This window comes from Lepisosteus platostomus, chromosome 7 (assembly GCF_059453375.1).
Source record: "Lepisosteus platostomus isolate fLepPlt1 chromosome 7, fLepPlt1.hap1, whole genome shotgun sequence".
Lineage (NCBI taxonomy): Eukaryota > Metazoa > Chordata > Actinopteri > Semionotiformes > Lepisosteidae > Lepisosteus > Lepisosteus platostomus.
Window position 1 is genome coordinate 64,856,950 of NC_142617.1, and position 19,161 is coordinate 64,876,110.

Here is a 19,161-nt window from a genome sequence, read left to right on the forward strand (position 1 = left end):
TGACTCCATAAGCTGTGCAACTCATAACCGTGTGTTCATAGTCTGTCTTTAGTTTTTGTAATTTATGAATTCCTCCTCAGCGTTATGGCATCTCTATGGTTTCTTTTGGGGGTTCGGACAGTCCTGTCATTATGGGTGGGCTGATGTTCTCCTCAACAAGATGATTTCCCCAGTAGAGTTCACTAATTCAGATCATGGAAATATTCATTTTAAATCTAAATCTTAATTCAGCACCATTTTAAAAAGGAGTTTAAATCAAAGGGTTTGGAGGAGGTCAAACCCTAAACTCAAGCACTTCCACCTACAGTTCATGTGAATAACATCACCTTACTTGCTTACTCACTTGCACATTTTGTTTTTGCATCTCTCCCTTCATTCCAATAAAGCTTAATAATTCAAAATGAATATTAAGCTTTAATATCAAAATAAATCACACATCTTCCTGGTTTTAATTAGGGTTTGACTGAACTACTGAAACGATTGTCATGACAAAGACATTAATAACACTACAATGAAATTATTCCATTGTCGTTCCTGACTTTCCTGACGTTGTCACTTTTAATGTCCTATGATCCTTCAATCCTGCTCAGCACTCTGAAGAGACACCTACAGTTCCAAAAATACTTTCTCTGAATGTTTTTTAATTCAATCACATCTTTGAAATTAAATGCAGGTGAAGGTGTGCAATTTAAGTACAGAATATAATATACAGAATTCTGCTTTTGGAGTTGTAATTTTATTTAATTTTCATTCATTTTTTAATTACAAAAACAGATAATGCATCTTTACTCTGTAGTGGGTCACTGAAAGCGTTCCAAGTATTGGATATGAATCATCTGCCGAGATTCTTGTCAGATCTCTGCAGAACTGTAATGTGCAGTTGATAAGTTTTTACTGTTTCTAAAAAAAATCATATGTCCTGAATTAATCCACTTTTGAAATAGCATTTTTGGTATGGAAGAATTTGTTTTTTTCCTGCTTCATGACAAAGTTGAATTTTGTTCTACAGCAAATGGTCTCAGAGTATGTCAGTGGAGTTTATAACGAACGTTCAGGAATGATGACAACAACCGAGTTTATTCAGTTATCCGTAATAAACAATCACTTTAGACATCATTTCCTCTACTGAAACACTATAAATACTGTACCTGATCCCTTCTCTACCTCAAACATGTCTTTTTGCATCCCACCTCCACCCCATCTCCATCTCTGCAGCTGCCCTTTGGTCACTCTTCACTCTGCATGGGAGTCCTAGCCTCCTCGAGCTCTGGCCAGGAGGTTAGCCCTCAGACAAACAGGTGAAGTCAAATTTGGACTAAACACTCCATAATCCTTTAAGTACACTTAATTCTTAGGTGTTGTTATTCCCAGTGAATCTATACTTGCATGGCCACTCAAATTATCTCATGCTTTTGTTTTTAAGAATATTAGATCTTCAAGTGAAAAATTATCTCTAAACCCCCTTTACAACACATTGATTCCAAAGACAATTTCTTTGACATTGGCAGTAGTTGGTTTGTGGAGTCGGGAGGCTGCAGGGGTCACCAGGCACGCCTCATTGCATTTAAGTTACCTTGGGGCCTTCAAAATTCTGTGCTGGAGTTATATAAAAGTGTAAAAACACAGAAATTGAATGTGATCTAAATACCAAACTGTTCTCCTGAGGCAGAGGTGGGTGCTGGGAGAGACGTTCCTCAGCGATGACCTCATTCAGGTTAACATCTAAGTGATTCCATCGGCCGCAGACATTTCTGACAAGAACAAAGAAAGGTCAAAGAAAGGTCACAAATGAGGTGGAAAACAAAACACATGGAAACTGTGCCATTACTCTGCTTCTAAGTATTGATTGAGGGGTTTAAAGGGGGACCTACAAATAATATGTGCAGCTTCAGAAAATGAGATTAGAATAAAACTCTGCTAACAGCATCAATGGTGAATCAAATATGTCTATATGGTTTCTAACATAATTTCATCACACAAAAAATCTAGATGTGTGATGAGTGTCCAGTGAATTTGAGAATATAATCAGCCATTTAGCTTTGTTTCCTACAATGTAAAAACCAGGTAAGCAAGTATGATGTTGAATTGTTGAATTGTGTTGATTGAAATATTCAAAGAAATCCGAAGATTTCTACTTGCACAACTATCATCTCATTCTGTTGGAAACACATACCCAACAAACTTAAAATCCACATGGTTTACAGAATAGTCTTTCTTGTTTTTAACATGCTCTATTCACTTAGGATTCTGTATGCATGAAGCTTCAGGGTGTTCTTCAGTAAATGAATGCATGTGAAATCAAGTGTATTCTCATGCAGATAAACAAGAAGGGTAAGGAGAAAGATCAACAGCAGGCCCAGATCTTAATTGAAATCCCTATTTTCCAGTCCTGGAAAGAAGATAATCATAGTGCTAATATGTTCATGCCCTCTTAACAAGTGTATTAAATAATGTATCTGAAACCAATTCAGTGTCCATATCAACAACTATTTTTCAAAGACTTGCAGAACCTTTGGACTTGGCATCAAACTGTAATTCTAATTTTTATTTTCTAAGATAGAACATAGCTGATACTTCTACAAAAACAACAACCATTTTTCCCAATTCCAATTTCATGGCTTTTTTGGCCAAATGCAAAACTAAAATAGTTCGACATTCACAATCTGTGGAGTAGATTTTTCACAGGAGCTTCTAGCAGCCTGTGAAAAATTTAAGAAAGTTCCATTAGTAAATTTCCAGCCCTGGATCTTGACTTCTGAAGGTTACTGCTGCTTGGCAGTGCAACATTAACTGACCAGTCTCATTTCTCTCTGTCTGTCTATAAGGCAGATGAATCCTAAGGTCAAAATGGAACATAAAACATGTTTTAAGATTAATTTCCAGACAGAAGAAAGGAGTATCCCATGAGTTTTTTTCCTGAAAGACTTGCAGAAATATAGCAAGCTGATATCCAATTCAATATTGCAATGTTAGACCTTGGTTTAAGGGCTTAGAAGAGGAGCAGCAAGGAGCAGTAAATGCCAGGAAGACATCCAAAAGTGGAACAGATATTACAAATGTACAGCATTTATTCTTTTAGTGTCTCCAGTTGAATATATGATTAATACACACCTTGTAAGAACATACTGTGTGTATTAATAATTTAAAATGTGTGCTTCCAGAACAACCCATGACGCCAGGAAACCCGTGCCATTAACCTTCCATAATAAATAGCTTATTTCCTGTTTACTTTGGTTTAGTTGTAAAGTTTGGTTTAGTTTTACGGCACTATAACCATTTGCAGGGAATTGCACTCTTGTTTCTGTGACCTCAGTTATTATGAATAGCACATCACAGTTTCTGTGTATTCGTTTTAAGAAATTACATGACATGCCCATTTATCTTACATCAGCTTTTGCATTTATATAGCAAAAGCCTGCTCTGCCTGGTATCCTTTTGCACCTCACCTGGGCATACCATGTGTTGATTGCTGCTTGTGGCCTTTTTTAGGGGGCATCCTCAAGCCTGGTGGTGAAGTTTGCAGACACAGACAAGGAGCGGACTCTGCGGAGAATGCACCAGATGGCAGGGCAGCTTGGGATATTCAGCCCCATGACCATTCAGTTTGGAGCCTATGGAGCTTACACTCACGCTGTAAGTGATATTTCTCCTTGGCAGGTGAGGAACCCCCTAAAAACTTCTTCATTTCTACAATAAAATTCCAAATATTGTCTTGCAATTTCATTTTTTGATAATCTGAAAGGGGAGCTATCCTAGTCCATATAGCTGCTTGGATGCTTGTCACAAGACCTTTTGCACTAGCTAAAATCTAACTTTATAGTAATTTGTAATTATTAGTTAATGTATTCCACCTATTGCCAATTATTCTATTACTGACAAATATCAATATCCTGAAACCTTATAATTAATGTTTTAACTGGTAGAGATAATAGAGCAACACTTTCAGAGAGACAGGAAAACAGAGCTTTGATTTAGTGTAAGAACTCAACTTTTTTGTGTTGCAGAAGCTCACAAAAACCCAAAGCAATACTAAAATTGCTCCTTCTTTTTTTTCTCTCGATATTCAGAAGAGTTCAGAAGAAAAGAGTTTAGTCTCATGACCGTCAAACTGTTAGGTATATTAAAGTAGTTCAGCACCAAATCGTTTTTAAAACATTCACTTTTTAACTTTAAGATTGAGCTACACAGCAGTGAGAAACAGTTTGGACGGGAAGATAAGGAAGAAGGCAGAACTGGATTCTGAAGTTCAGTGCCCGTTCAGTACCCCCGCCGGTGTGAATGTGAATTGAAATGCGATGGTGCCTTGGTTGTCTCTCCACAGCAGATCATGCAGCAGCAGGCAGCACTCATGGCAGCAGCCCAGGGTTCCTATCTCAACCCCATGGCAGCGATTGCTGCAGCTCAGATGCAGCAAATGGCAGCTTTCAACGTCAATGGCCTGGTGGCAGCTCCCATGACACCTTCCTCAGGTGTGTTGGCACCTCCCTGGCCCTTGAGACAAAAAAAAAGATCCATTGACTTCTTCCATTTAATTGTTGAGAAGCCACCATTATGGCAGAGAAAAGCCTGTAACATTTGTGTTGCAGAATAAGGTTGGAGAGATCCTATAGTTAGTTCTCAGAAGTTTTTAACTGTTCTTACACAAGACAGCATAACACAACACTTTCTTGTCTGCATAACCCTACAGACATGAGGAGATTTTAAACAAGACTGTGAAAGGAGAAACGCCAGATGCTGAAACAGTTTTTGAAAATAACAAAATATGGAAAGAATACCGTGTTCAAGATCATGTGAGGGAGCTGCTGACATTCCACTGGCATGCCAGCAACAACAGCGGATGTGAGTGCAGTCAGACAAGAAATTAACACCTGTTGGGCTCGGTTCAGCAGTTTAAACCGACAGACCCTGAAGGCCTGAATCGGAATCAGAAGTTCTTCCTTCAAAATAGAAAAAAAAGAAGGCTTACTGGTCTTTTACTTTCTCCAGAGAAGGGTTAGCCTGTGCTGTATAAACCATCAAATTGCTGAAATTTAGAAAGGATGTGCAATCATGAGTTTCCTAAAATAAATATCAGTTTGAATATTGATAACTACAATAATTATATGAACAGTAATATTATTGAAGGGTCAATTTTTATTCTTTCAAACCATTTCAAACAAAAAATTCTGTTTAAGATAATTCAAAGTTGTGGAAGACATAACTCATTTTGCATCTTATAAAATATACAACCTCCTGAGTAGCGATGAGTTACTGTAATTGATAATTCTCCAGTTGGTACAGTTAGAACGGTAACTGTAGGTTAGATAGACTTTTTTTATACAGTATCTACACTTTGGTTATGTTTTTATTTTTTACTTAACAAGGATACCTTGCTCTCAACCTAGCGCTTTTTCTAAATGATCTATATATTTCTATATGTGGCATACATAGGCCAGCCAGCATCACAGCTGATACCACAATAGGAGGATTAGCACACACTGTAGAAACTGCAAAGGAAACACAAAAAGGCTTAGATAAAATTCATGACTGGGCAAATACCTGGCACATGAAATTTAATCTAGAAGCAATTAAAAAACAAACACAATGTAAGGTTATATAGTTATCAGTGACAAATTTAAATCATGGGGTATTCTATTCAAATTGTGCAAAGATTAGGAAGGGCTCATTTACAATATTCTGAACAATTTGGGTAACTATTTCAAAAAATATATTCCTTTTCTTAGAATAATATCCTACACTAACAGGTAAAGACTAGTTATAGTCCTGAACAAGGAAGACTAAGAGGGAAACTAGTCCAAGTATTTAAAATGCTCAAAGAAATTAACCCACTGGAATTCCCCAATCCAGCCATGCTGTCAAAGATGATCTTTCAAGAAAAAGGCTGGAAGAGATCCTTGTATCATTTATCTGCAACCAAGCACACAAGCTAGATGTGTAACTTTTAATATGTTCTTTAGATTCAATCCTTGTGCTGCTTTTACAATCAAGCAGTCTCTGCTAAACTATTAAGTTTATTAAAATGATTAAGATATATTTTGTGTTTCAGGCACCAGCACTCCTCCAGGCATTAGTGCCACAGCCGTGCCTAGCATAGCCACACCCATTGGGGTCAATGGCTTTAGCACTCTGCCACCCCAGAGCAATGGGCAGCCTGCATCCGAGCCCATCTATACCAACGGGATTCACCCTTATCCAGGTAGGGGACTTGGCAGAATGTCTGTAGCCAATACAGAACGTAAGCAACCTGCCAAGTGATCTCGATTCTTTAGAACAGAAACAAAAACGTACACTCAAGCTCTTCCTTTATCTTTATTCATATTTTGTCACTCAGAATGTAGTTACGATCAATAATTATAATTATAGCAGGTCACAGCAGTTTTATTGCACACCAAGTCAAGGATAAACTGGCCTAATGAAGCAAGCCCTGTCCTGGAGAATCTGCATGGCCAGTGAATGACGTTAATCGGATTTGAGCCATGGATTTGGACTATAGGGTCATGTTGCGCTCTAAATCCTGGCCTATACTGTATTTGAGGCACTCAGGAACCACCCAATAAATTACATTTTGAATATTATATGAGCTGTTCATTTCTTCTACAGTATGTCCATAATAAGCATCCATAATTAAACATATGACTGCAGACAAAACCTTTTATTCTAGAGTAAATTTTGACTGCGGACAAAAACTTCTATTCTAGAGACCTTTCTACCTATAATCCTTGGATTTCCCCAAGTGAAAGAGAAATATTCAACTCAAGTATCCCAAAAGTATATTCAATCATGTGTTGCAAAATAAAAATGTCCGTATAAAATATTGAAATACACTTAAAATTTATGGAAATGCTTCTTAGAACCATTTTCATTTAAATAGAGTTCAGATATTTCAGTATTTCAAATATTGAAAAGTAATGTATGAGAAATGTAAATCCATTTGTGTCTGACTTATATTGGAATGAAAGTTTTTTAAATTAAATCTGTTTTAGTCTGTCTGTAGTTATTTCTTAATATTCTGAATTTAAATAATATTATTTAAAATATGGCTATGAAAATGACAGCACCTTAAAGATATTTTTAGAAATGTATGCTCCATATTGAGAGTATGTTTTTTGCTCATTTTCTGGTGTTATAGAGGTGGAAGTCGTGAAGTGATATTTATGTGAAGTTTCCTACAGTTTTCCTTCAGCTGCGACTCAGCTGAAAGGGGAATTCTGGTGATGTGTCCATTGTAAAAAGAGACTGCAGTGATAATAAACAGCAAAGTGGTTTGCCACAACATAAATATTTAATACAAACATCAGGGGCCCTTTTATAGATTTTTTTAAGTGTGATAAAAACAGTATATTCTGTGGGTCTCCTTTATTTAGCTATGGATTTCTTTCCCCCCCTTTTCTGTAGTATTTCTGTAACTTTTATAAATAATAATGTAATAAATAAAATAATATCATTATACAAAGCACAGACAGAAGTGACTTTGCTTTAGAGAAAGAGTTCTGAATTCCAAAAAAGGTGCCTGAGATGAATGGTAAGCGCTAACATACATTTAATTCATTGCAAGGGGAGTTGGAAATTCAATTTCTTGAGTGCAGATTGATGAAAGCACATGGCTGCAGTTGCAGTAGGACTGACTCCTCCATCTCCCTTTACCATGTGTGAAGTGGCCATGTCTCTCACTCAGAATTCTGTTTCTTCCTGTCTCTCTCCCTCTACTTTCTGTTTTCTCTCCGTAGCACAAAGTCCCACTGTGGCTGACCCTCTGCAGCAGGCTTACGCTGGTGTGCAGCATTATGCAGGTCTTCTAACGTTCCTGTAGCTTTCTTGCTCTCTTCCACACATCCCCTTCATCCCTTTAAACCTTTTTGCTCAGCTTGCGTCTCTGCTTTGACGATTAAGCATGACGGGAATCTCTGCTCTTTGCACTCAAAAAAGTCCAAGTCATTTTTTCTGCTGCAGGTGTTTAAAGGTATAACTTTTATCAGGCATAAAAGGGAAATCTGTTAGAAACAGATTTTATGTGTAGGGTTTCGCAGGGTCATTTTTATTACACACACACTCACATACTGACTCACAGATGCATGAATATAGCAATGTGTATATTAAACATCCCCAAGTAGTCTAAAATAATATACAAAAAAGAATTATTTTCATATTACTTTGCATGGGGGAGTCATAGCTTTTTAGTAAATGTATTCAGCTTCATGCATATTGGATACTAGTACTCAAAAGACCATGGATTAGAATGACATTCACAGTTGCTTTAAAATCCCAGAGCAAATTATACAAATATATACACACAGCAGAGACTCAAAGACAGAATTTGTCTCAAACACACACTTGCAGATTTGTCTTCATTACTTATGTTCATTAAATACCCAATTGGCTAACCCATTCTGAGCTGTTGAATAAGTCCAGTTCATGTGGTGAAAGCTCAACCACGTTCTTCATTTTTAAAGTTGTCATTCATATCATAATGTCTGAAACAAATCTGTCTTTGGTTATAATCATGAGCTATGATTATCAGTTAAGTCACAATGTATTATCACAATGAACTTTAAAATTTATATTTTCTAGTAGCCTGGCTTTAAATTAAAATTAAAACCTCTGCATATTTACATAAATATATTCTTTTCAAGATAAATTACAATGAATCAAACGTTTTATTTTTTTAGAAGTAGAAAGTAAAAGGAAAACACCCCTGAAAAATAAAAACTATTTGAGAAAGAAATAGATAATAAGGTGAATATAAATTGAGGGCAGCTGTGGAATATTCTTCAAATGAGAAAATCACTGTTTTTCTTCCTTGCAACAGCAGCCTACCCAACAGCCTATGCGCCAATCAGTCAAGCGTTTCCACAGCAACCAGCCATCATTCCACAGCAACAGAGAGAAGGTAGGAAAGTGTCCCCAAAAAGTGTTGATTGTGAGGTTTTATTGCATCAAAGCTCATATATTTTATAGATATATCAAGATGAACATATCTACTTCTTTGAAGTATATCTGTGCTATGGCATCAACTGTTTATATAGTAAGAGACATTAAAACACAACAAAAGCTACTGGTTCCAGTATTTATTAATGCCTGTCAGTCTATGTAATAAAAAAAAGGATGGAACATCAGTGCAGAAAAGGAAAAGCACCAGAAACTGGTATGTAAAAATGATTCCTGGACAGTGGATCACAAATTAGAATTTAGGCTAAAGTTTAGAATTTATATGTATCAACTTCAGCATTTTAATGATGGAAATGCTCATTCATGTTTTTAAGAGTTCCAAATTTTTAAAAAAAATATTTACAGGCTGTTTGTAAATTTCTAAAAAATGTAATCAGTATGTCTAGTGAAATTTTTTATTCATGCTGCTCTTCAATGGAATGTTTTGATCACAACAACAACAATCAATGCAACACAGGCCATACTAATTGAGTACTGTTTCCTGTTGGGTGGTGTGGTAATTAGCACTACTCCCTCATAGATTCAAGGTCCTATTCTGGGCTGGGGAACGTGTGTACAAATGGGTTTTTGGCATTCCGGTTTCCCTATTTCTGGCCAAGAAATACAGCATATTTACAGAAATATGTTGTTACAAATGAGGGGGGGGGTTACATAAATTACAGAATAACAGGAATTGGATGAGCGGCTTAGTCAATGACTAAAATAAATAATCATAACCCCCAACTTGTAAGGTTTTGCCAAGAATATACCCAAGCAGTTGGTATAGTTAGAGGCATGTAAATTCTTCATTCTCTGGCACAGTTTTGGTGAAAAGAGTAATAAATCAGGCACACTGGATTTAACAAATATTTATTTACAATGCAGATCTTTTTGGATGATCTCGAACAAGGACTGACACTCTTGATCATTCACCCAGAACTTATTTAACTTGGGTAAACCAGAAGATTCTTCTGATCACTGTGTCTCACACCCAGCACAACTAAGTAAACATCCCTTGGTTTGAAGCTCTAGGAAGTAAAAATATTGAGACTAGTTAGCTGTTACTGCATTGTGTCTAGATTCTTAGAGACCCTCCATTGTCACCTACTTTATCTCGGCCTGTAACAATATGCTCTTTGGGATCACCAGAATTGCCAATGAATCAAACATTTTGTTTTTTTTAGCAGTAGGAAGTAAGAGGAAACACCCGTTAGAAATTAAAACAATTTGAGAAAGAAAAAACACAAGATGGTACTGTACATCAAGGTGTAACTGAAGACAGCTGGGGGGTTTAAGGGGATTTTATTTTTGGTGGCCTTCAAGAATTCTGCTTGAAAGTCATGAGATAGACAAAAAAAAACTTTGTCTATGGCTTTATATAATTAGGTCCATTGTAGGCCATTCTAGTATGTACAGCATACATTATGGATTTCAGTGTGACTAACAGATAAGGTCTGTATCTCTTTTTTGTTTTTCCATATTTCACCAGGACCTGAGGGCTGCAACCTGTTTATTTATCACCTGCCCCAGGAGTTTGGGGATGCTGAGCTCATGCAAATGTTTCTGCCATTTGGCAATGTCATCTCTGCCAAAGTCTTTGTGGATAGGGCCACCAATCAGAGCAAATGCTTCGGTAAGTCAGAGCGGGTATAAATTAAAACCTTTGCAGGTCAGAGAGGAAGCAGATAAGTAAGGCAAAAATTAATTTGTACATTTCTGGACTAATTTTTCTCTGCCTCTTCCAATCAATTTACAATTAACATTTTCATCTCAGTGACACTTGCAGGTGATAAAGTCAGGTAATGAGCCTGGAAGCTCACTGCCTAGACAAAGTGTTTCATTTGCTTATGTTGCTGCCCAGTTCAGCTCCTGGAGACACAATACAAGTTCCTTCAGCTTAAAAATTAATATTGCATTTCTTTAAAATAGAGTAGAGGGGGCCGGTTAACTGGCTGTCTGTATGATAAACACTTATATTGCTTATTCGCTAACACATGAAGAGCACCAAAAAATCTCATGAATCTCCATGAGTGCAAAATATGTCTACAGCTTCATCCTGCGACTGCTCTGGTGTAAAGTAAATGATGACCATCAACTGGGAACTGGAAATTTCTATACATTAACATGTAGACTGTTTGCAGGACAAAATTAGCTCTTTTTATTAAAACCAAAGTTTGATAATAAAAGACTATCTCGTTTTAGTAAAATCCTTAATGCTACACTTAAAATTGAACACACTTGGGTCTGTCGTTATTTTATTTTAATAATGAGAGCCTATTTATTCTTCATTAAAGTTGCATCTGTGTTTTTTTCATTAACTAAATTTACAGATGCACCGTGCAAATTGATTTTTAACTGTTGTTTGAAAGAAAATTGAAAATGTTTGGAGGTGGATAGGGGGTTAGAGGAAAGGATATACTGGATGCTTTGTGTCCCAGTTCAATCTTATTTTTACTTCCAGAAATTAAGGTCTTGGCTGAAAACTAATTGTTTGAATTCTGTTTTTAAATTTTTGTTTTATCCCTCTTTTTTCTCTGCCCTAAGGTGCTTGTAAAATAAATTAAGAAATTAAAAACAAATTGTCCTGTATAATATGACCTACTTCAGCGGTATCACTGTAGGAATAAGAACAAAACCTTTTAACCTCTTCTCAGAAGATTAAATTGAAGGAGGCCTCTGAAAAGCCCAATTTAATGTAATGTTTTAGCACTCAATCAATCTTAAAATTTTAACACTGGTTGTTACTCAGGCTAAATCCTGTATATAAAGAAGAGTCAACTTTGTTGAAAACTCCACACTACATATGAACCTAATTCAACTCCTATTGGAAAGGAGGATTTCTTTTTAGTACATTTTCCTTACAATATATGAAATGAACTTTATAGTTTCTGAAGACATTCAGAAGTCCTCGATTATTGGCTTTGATCGACTGTTGCAGCTGTTGGCATGGAAACATGACAGTAATAATGATCTGATAATTGTCATTACAATGGTGAGAAACCAAGAATGAGAATTAAGGCTGAATCTCATGCTTGCCAGTAAGCACTTGCAATGGATCTGCATACTTGCTTCTAAGGACTTCTGTCGTTTGTAATTAGGAGCAGCATATACACATATAGAAGTAACTTACGTACATTATAGCAACACAGATTCTTGGTCATTTTTGGTACTTCCTCAACAAATTCCCCATATTGATTAAGTAGTTAAAATCAGCTACAAAGTTATTAATAAAAAATCAGCTGGATCGTTCTGGATATTTTAGTTTGGTTTTAAATTTTCTGAACAGAATAAACAAAGCCCTGGTAGGTGTAATTAGTGACCTTACGTTTTACTAATTAAGTTAAATCTATTTTCACATTCATTCTGGTAATACCAGACATTAGTGCAGCTTTTGATACCATTGATCATACTATATTGTTAAGTAGACTCAACAAAGAAATAAAGAAGTAAAGAAAATGTTATCGGTGTTAGAGAGTTGGCTCTCTCATGACTTGAATTGTACTCAACTAGAACAAAACAGTTGTGAAAGATAGGTAATGTCTTTGACCAAAAATTAAGCAAACCAGTGGTCCAGTCAACCTCTAGAGTATACTGTAGTTAATTGTATTTACAATTCTCCTTACCAGTATTACTCTCCTCAAGACATAGTTAGATCCCATATATTAAATAACAATACATTTATAAATTAAATGACAAGGAAAAGTTACTTTAAAAGAATTTGTGTTGCTGTGTATTTGAACTCATATCATCTCCTCAGCTTCCACCTGTTTCCTTGACCTGTACATTAGAGGAAATAAACGCCTGCTGCCTCTTTGCCTAACGGGGTTAAAGGCCAATGATGCCCTTGTTAAAAGAGTTCTTGCTGGAAATTGTTTATTTCCTGTCTGAACATAGAGCCATATTGGGCTTCTACATGGATCTGGGGCCAGTTTTGTTTTGCATCCATGTGTTTCCATTATGTCAGATCTCTAAGAAAGTATAAATTTCATTTTCACTGTTAGTTTTATGATCAGAACTCCTGTCCTTAATTTATATCTATCTTCTTTAGCACTAAGACTTAGAGAATTTTGCACAGTAGAAAATAAATAGTATAATGCTGGTCAGATCCTCACATAATCTCTATACAGATTACAAGTATCTCCGACTGTTATCTTATCCTAAAAATAATTGGTATTATTTTCAAACCAAATTTGAACAACAACAGATGAAGAGATGCTCACATGTTTTTGTCTTACCTCAATTGTTGTAATTTTTTGCTTGCTGCTATTTCATAAGTAATTTTTACAATAGATCCAGAACACAGCAGTCTGAATTTTAAATTATAATAATCTCACAATCACATTAAACTGGGTGCAACATCTCTACACTGGAAGAGTTCAGGGTTGAAATTAAAAACCTTTTTTCTAACTTCTCAGGCTTGACACAGGTTTGTGTTTGGTCACATCTATGTGCTTTGTCCGCTAAAAACCCCAAAGCATATCCTTTTACCTTTTGGTTGTGGCTTCTAATAATACCTAAATCAAAATTATGCTGATTTGGACACCAAACATCCCCATCCTTGTTTAGCAGTGGCTACGGAACTGCCAGCTGTTTTGAATTTTCACGACATTCAAAATGTCGTTTGGATTTTGAACACACTGCAAGACTTTTTCCTTGCCTTGAGGTGAATGCATTTTGACTAGTGTTCCAATCAAACATGGTTACTTCATGTCAGAAAGGTCTCTGTCACTTTTCATTGTGATCATCATTACAGCTTTCTTGGTTGCACTCAGGAACGAGCGAACCTTAAATAGAGGTAGCATATGATGCTGTCTCAAAGGTTCACCTATTCAGCTACTGCAGTGTAAATAAATTAAGACTATAGTCTAAAATCTCCTTTACTTGCCTTATTATATCTAGATGTGACGTTGGATAGCAGTAGCTAATAATGTGCAACTTTTGGTAATAAAACAATTCTTGCTTTAAGAAAAAAAAATAGATGTTTTTCTTTTACTTGCAAACCAATTTAAACAGAAACAATAATCTGCAATAGATCCCTGCTTTATTTATGATTTGTCTCTACACCCATTGTAAAATGCTACAGTATAGTTCTACAAGATGGCTAAGTCTGTGAGCTATATAAAAAAATGAATTGGGACAGTTCTGTAGAAAAGACAGTCCCTTGAATCAATGCATGCAACAGACATCCCCTGGACTCTTCCTAACCATAGTTCTTGTGTTTATAGACACATGCAGAAAATAACACTGCACTAACAAAGAAAAGCATGAAACCAAAATGCTTTGAGCTGCATATTTGGTTAGTTAATTGTGATATTTACATGATTTAACCTTCTGTATCTTGTGTTTTAATATTCCCTTTTTAACAGTACTTTATTTTAAAGTGCTTTAATATGTAACCCTCAAACTGTGAAGGTGTCTATCCAATACAAATGGACTATATCAACAGAATTGCTCATGGAAGGTGAAAGCACCAGCAGAGCGGAGTTTGAGCAATAGTGCAGCATTTTATTTTTCTCTCTCTTTTTTTCCACCTCTTTTTGACAATAACCTTTTGGAGGCCATGTAAATGAAACGCAAGATTTATTAAAGCAAGAGCTGGGGGGATTCATGCTGTTTGACAGCTCTCGGCAGCAGGTTTGTTTAAAGGTTTGTAAAGCGTAAGTCTTATCTCTGCGGAGCTGACAAAGCCTGCCCTCTCCCCCCAAATTAAATTGGACCCGTAGCACCGTGATCAAATCAGTTGGCAGGCGGAAAATTCAAGCCATCAATCACGGAGGTGTCTGATAAGAGCGGGCGGTCGTGGCTCGGAAAGCTCTAGTTGAATCTGCTCTGACACCCAGGTAATAACTTAAAGCCAAGACCCAGGCTTTCCATCGGCACCACCAACCATCAAGCCCATCACAGAGCCAAATGGAAAAGTGCAGCACTAATTTCACTTTAACCCCAAATGCTGAAAGACTTTGTCTCCACCTTTGCAGTCTTCTGGCTTACACAATTACACTGCTATAGTATTATGGTCCTGCTGTGCCTCCAAAAACCATTTAATTGCTTGGATATGAATGAGCTATAAGAAGAACCATTGATGTTTCTTTTTGAAACTAGCGTCAGAATAATTGCATGCCATGAGTTCTCTTTTGTAACCTTTAATGCTGATTACAGTTTTTTAAGACATTAAATTCCAAAATTCTTGCATCCTGATCACTGCCAGAGCAATAGGTCACATGCAGTACTTATCCCAGCAGATGCTGGAATCAATACATTCTTCAACATCTGAACTTTGCAAGGATTACTTTAATGATATTTTCGTGTACAAATGTGTTTTCCATATCGAGTACTTCATTTTACATTACCTTACACACTGAACTGCAAACATCTGTTTGTACTTGGTCCCTTTGTTGCAGCTTTGGATTATATACAGTACTGTAGTTATACAGTATCTGAGCCTACACCATACTCAAATTCAAAAGTATTCAGACTGCAATCAAACAACATCGGAGTGTACAAAAGTTTACCTTGTTAGTCTAATGGTCATAATATTTGATTGCTATTCAAGAGTAAAGAAAAAGGGGCTTAACTCTAAGACAGCATGGCAACTAACTCTTTATGAAAAGTGTTCTGTTGCTGTACAAAGCAGCTGCAGAAAATACAGCTAGACCACTATAACCATCTTGCTATAAGAAGATATGTTAATACGCATAGGTTCATTTAAAAAAAAGTGCTTGGCTTTTAATGAATTTCACTTAGTAATTATTTATTATGACCTTTAGCTAACACTTTTGAAAAGAGCATTTGTTCTTTTCTTGAAAGCATTCAAACCATCATTTTATTATCAGATCGACTGGGTCATTGAAGTGCTTCACATGTGGCAAGGATTGTGATCCGGGAAGATTGAGCTCACACTTCACTTTATTATGCTTTCAGGTTTTGTCAGCTTTGATAATCCTTCAAGCGCTCAGGCCGCCATCCAGGCTATGAACGGTTTTCAAATAGGCATGAAGAGGCTGAAAGTGCAACTCAAGCGGCCAAAGGACGCCAACCGACCTTACTGACCCCTCTTCCATCCAGACCAGGTAGGGTCAAAACCTGAGGGACGCGCTGCGGTGAAGAACACCTACAGAGAGGCCCTTATAGTTTAATTTATAGCCATGAACCACCGGCACCTAAAATGGCTGACTCTTCAACAATACTATAAGGACCTGGGTTTGCTGTCAATGATCACAACATTTACCTTCACTGCTGTGTTAATGCTAGTGTAGGAGGTAATTGTTCAACTGCTAACTGCTAACCTTCCCTTTCAATAGCAATGAGCACTTCAAAATCTATATACTCACATTATGTTTGAATTATTAGTATTATACAGTATCAACACCACTAATAGGGATCAGATACTGGTATATCCAGTTAGATGAGGGCTATCTAATAGTCCTTAGTGCTAGAAATAAGTGAAATGATGGTACTGTATGTCCTGGTACTGTACAGTATTTGCTGTAGGAGTGTGAGCAAGCATAAATCTGTATTCTCAAGGTATAAGTTATATAGAGTTTTGAGAAGTTTGCTACTACATGGTTTTTACAGTCACTAAATTTATAGATACAAAAATAAATCTATGGCCAGGTCTTTGAAAACGTTAATCTCAGTGAGACTTTATCTTGGTTTAATAAAGGTCAGTACACATATTAATGTAACTGAATTTAGGCAGAAAAGAAGTGAAGTATTCTAAAATTAGAACTCTGTTGGCATTTGAAACACAGTATTTTATTCTCCAAGCTAAATATATTCCCTGTTTTAAATTTCAGATTTTAACTCTAAAGGTATGATTGTGATATGGAGTGTTAACAATGACACATTTTATTAACTGTTTCACTGACATTGTTAATTAAAATTAAACATTAAAACATAGCCGAGGTTAAAAAGTACACTCCAGTATAAGTAGTGATACCATTAAACTTCAGTGGTACTATATATGTATTTAGACATCTAAGGACATTTAAAATAATGTATAACTTAAAAATAAATCTACTGTTCATGTTTTAACTGTCAGTATATATTTTTATTTTTGATTTCTCAGTTCCATTGAGAGTTTAAAACATCACCAATAGACCTGTTCCCCATGCCTCTAAGCCCAAAAGTTTTATTCCTGGAACTGAATATAAATTTTTTGTATGGCTTTCAACAAAATGGCATGACCTAGTCTGTTTAAGTAGCTAACAATACTCTTCGTACCAAACAAGGCCTTTAAAAAGCATCATGTCTGTGATGCATAATAGGGAGAACTTCCAAAAACACAGCAAGGGTTACAAAACAAGTTATTTCAACATGCCTAAGACATATGACAGAAAGACGTGGACAGGAAGTTTTGTTTTTCACTGGATATGGAGCCAGCCTAAATGTGTTTTGAGGTTTCCCGGTCATTTTTAAAGCCCAGTGTTTGACACGAATGTAATTGCTTGTAAGTGTGTTCATTCCATTTTTCTCCAGTTCAGTCCTATTTGTTGTTTACTGTATGTCCTTTTAGTGTCTGTTTTTGTCATCCAATCCTTTTTTTAAAATTGTGTTATAAAACAAATTTAACCAACAACTGCAAAAGTGAAGGACTTTTCTTATAGAGAGCATCTCTGGCAACTACATTTGGCATAATGATGGTTGGCCTAGTTCCTAGGAGAGGTTTAAAACTATACAGAATGGTGGGATGGTGCAACAGCCTATGGTCTATGTTACTGCTGATACAGTACATCCTGTAGATAGCATATGAGCCTGAGCTATTTTCGATCAGGTACAAAAGTAAGGTTTGAGGGCATTGAGGAGTCCTGTGTTTTCTGAGTTTTCCCAATCTTTAGACAACATTTAGAGCAACTAGAAAGCAGATTATGGGACTAGATGAGGTAGTTTTTATGAATCTCTGTGCTTTTCTCCAGTTTTGATTTGAAGTAAAATGTTTCTTTCACCTGATCCTATCATGTTTTTTACTGTAAAGGATACTGTAGTTATGTCTAGTACCAAGAAGACCTATCAAGGCTCCTCTCTTTTGCCTTAACAGTTGCCTTCAGTAAGTAAATAAAATAAGTTTTTTTGCTTCTTCTGTCCAGTTTTTAGAATTGGGTATTGTTGGGGTTCAAATATGTCCAGAAGACGTGAAGTGTTTTCTACATCTTACAAGACTTCTTGTTTTGAGTGATTGATGACTAAAGAGCATAGTTTTAAATTAGGGCATATATGCACATTCAGAACAAAAGATGTCATTGTCATACTTTCTGGTACTGTAGCCAATACCACTAGACCTCACTTTCTATGTTATTTTATAGGTGATCACCTTAAGATACTGAATCTTAAGGAGTAATTGGAAATTATTGTGCTATGAGGTCTTGTGTCACTTACGGGTTATGTTAAAAAATACCGTTCATTTTTATTGCAATAAATTGACATAATATGTCGGATTGGAAGTGACAGCTCTGAGAACTGAGAGAAGAAGATACAGAAAGATAAGATTTGATATGTGAGTTTTTGTTTTTTGAAGTTGGTGTGGATGACTTAAAAGTTTACTCCTTTCTTGTTGTCTTCATCATATTTGAAAGTCTTAATGCTTCCCAGATCTATCTTTTTGATCCAAACTGGCTTTTGAAAAACAACCTAAATTATTGAGTTCTGGTCCCTTTATACAGACATAACATAAAGTTTCTAGTCAGAGAGGCAAGCCGGTTCCTGCAGAACTTTAGAATGAATCTTTATAGGTCTCCATTCATAGCAATATATTTGCTTGCCTAGGACTTTTTTAGATTGTGTGTTTTACTACAAAATAATTTTTAAAGCCTCTATATCCAGCACTAAATGTTCTGCCAGTTTTTAACAAATCAGTGACGGCTGCTAAGATAAGAAATCCAGAAAGGATTGTATCTAGACACAGGGAAAATTATTCTTATATAGTATTGTTCGTGGTGTTATTTTTGTTTCACAATGTTACAGCTGATGAACATAGTGGTTTCATAAGCAGAATCTATTGGGTTTGCCTATTAAAATATTTCAGTACCCATTAAAATATTCAACGTGTAAGCACTGTAAACTGAGTACAAAAACCGATTGATTACCTTGATGCAGAGACAAGCTGAAGCAGATCACATTTACTTTGACCTGTCCCCCATGTCATCCAGACAAGAGAAAGTGGTTGCAGAAGTTAATTAATATTTCACTTCTTTACTTTTTCTGCAGTAATATAGAATTATATTAGACTTGAATTATTAA

General features: G+C 36.1%; 1 protein-coding gene across 9 annotated transcripts in view; it reads left to right on the plus strand.

Annotated features, from left to right (window-relative positions):
* The window catches only part of celf6 (CUGBP Elav-like family member 6), a 146,986-nt gene that overhangs the window by 112,543 nt on the left and 15,282 nt on the right, over positions 1 to 19,161 (plus strand). For 6 of the 9 annotated variants that reach the window (XR_015940513.1, XM_088641827.1, XM_088641824.1 and 3 more), the window contains 7 exons: positions 3,490 to 3,657; positions 4,322 to 4,469; positions 6,047 to 6,196; positions 7,728 to 7,790; positions 8,807 to 8,887; positions 10,415 to 10,558; positions 15,847 to 15,995. Coding sequence is in view for 8 of the 9 variants with exons in the window: in XM_088641827.1 (XP_088497953.1) it covers positions 3,490 to 3,657; positions 4,322 to 4,469; positions 6,047 to 6,196; positions 7,728 to 7,790; positions 8,807 to 8,887; positions 10,415 to 10,558; positions 15,847 to 15,974 (882 nt within the window). In the remaining variant the exon portion in view is untranslated. The remainder of the gene's footprint in view (positions 1 to 3,489; positions 3,658 to 4,321; positions 4,470 to 6,046; positions 6,197 to 7,727; positions 7,791 to 8,806; positions 8,888 to 10,414; positions 10,559 to 15,846; positions 15,996 to 19,161) is intronic. The other 3 variants (XM_088641826.1, XM_088641828.1, XM_088641829.1) reach the window with 3 other exon arrangements.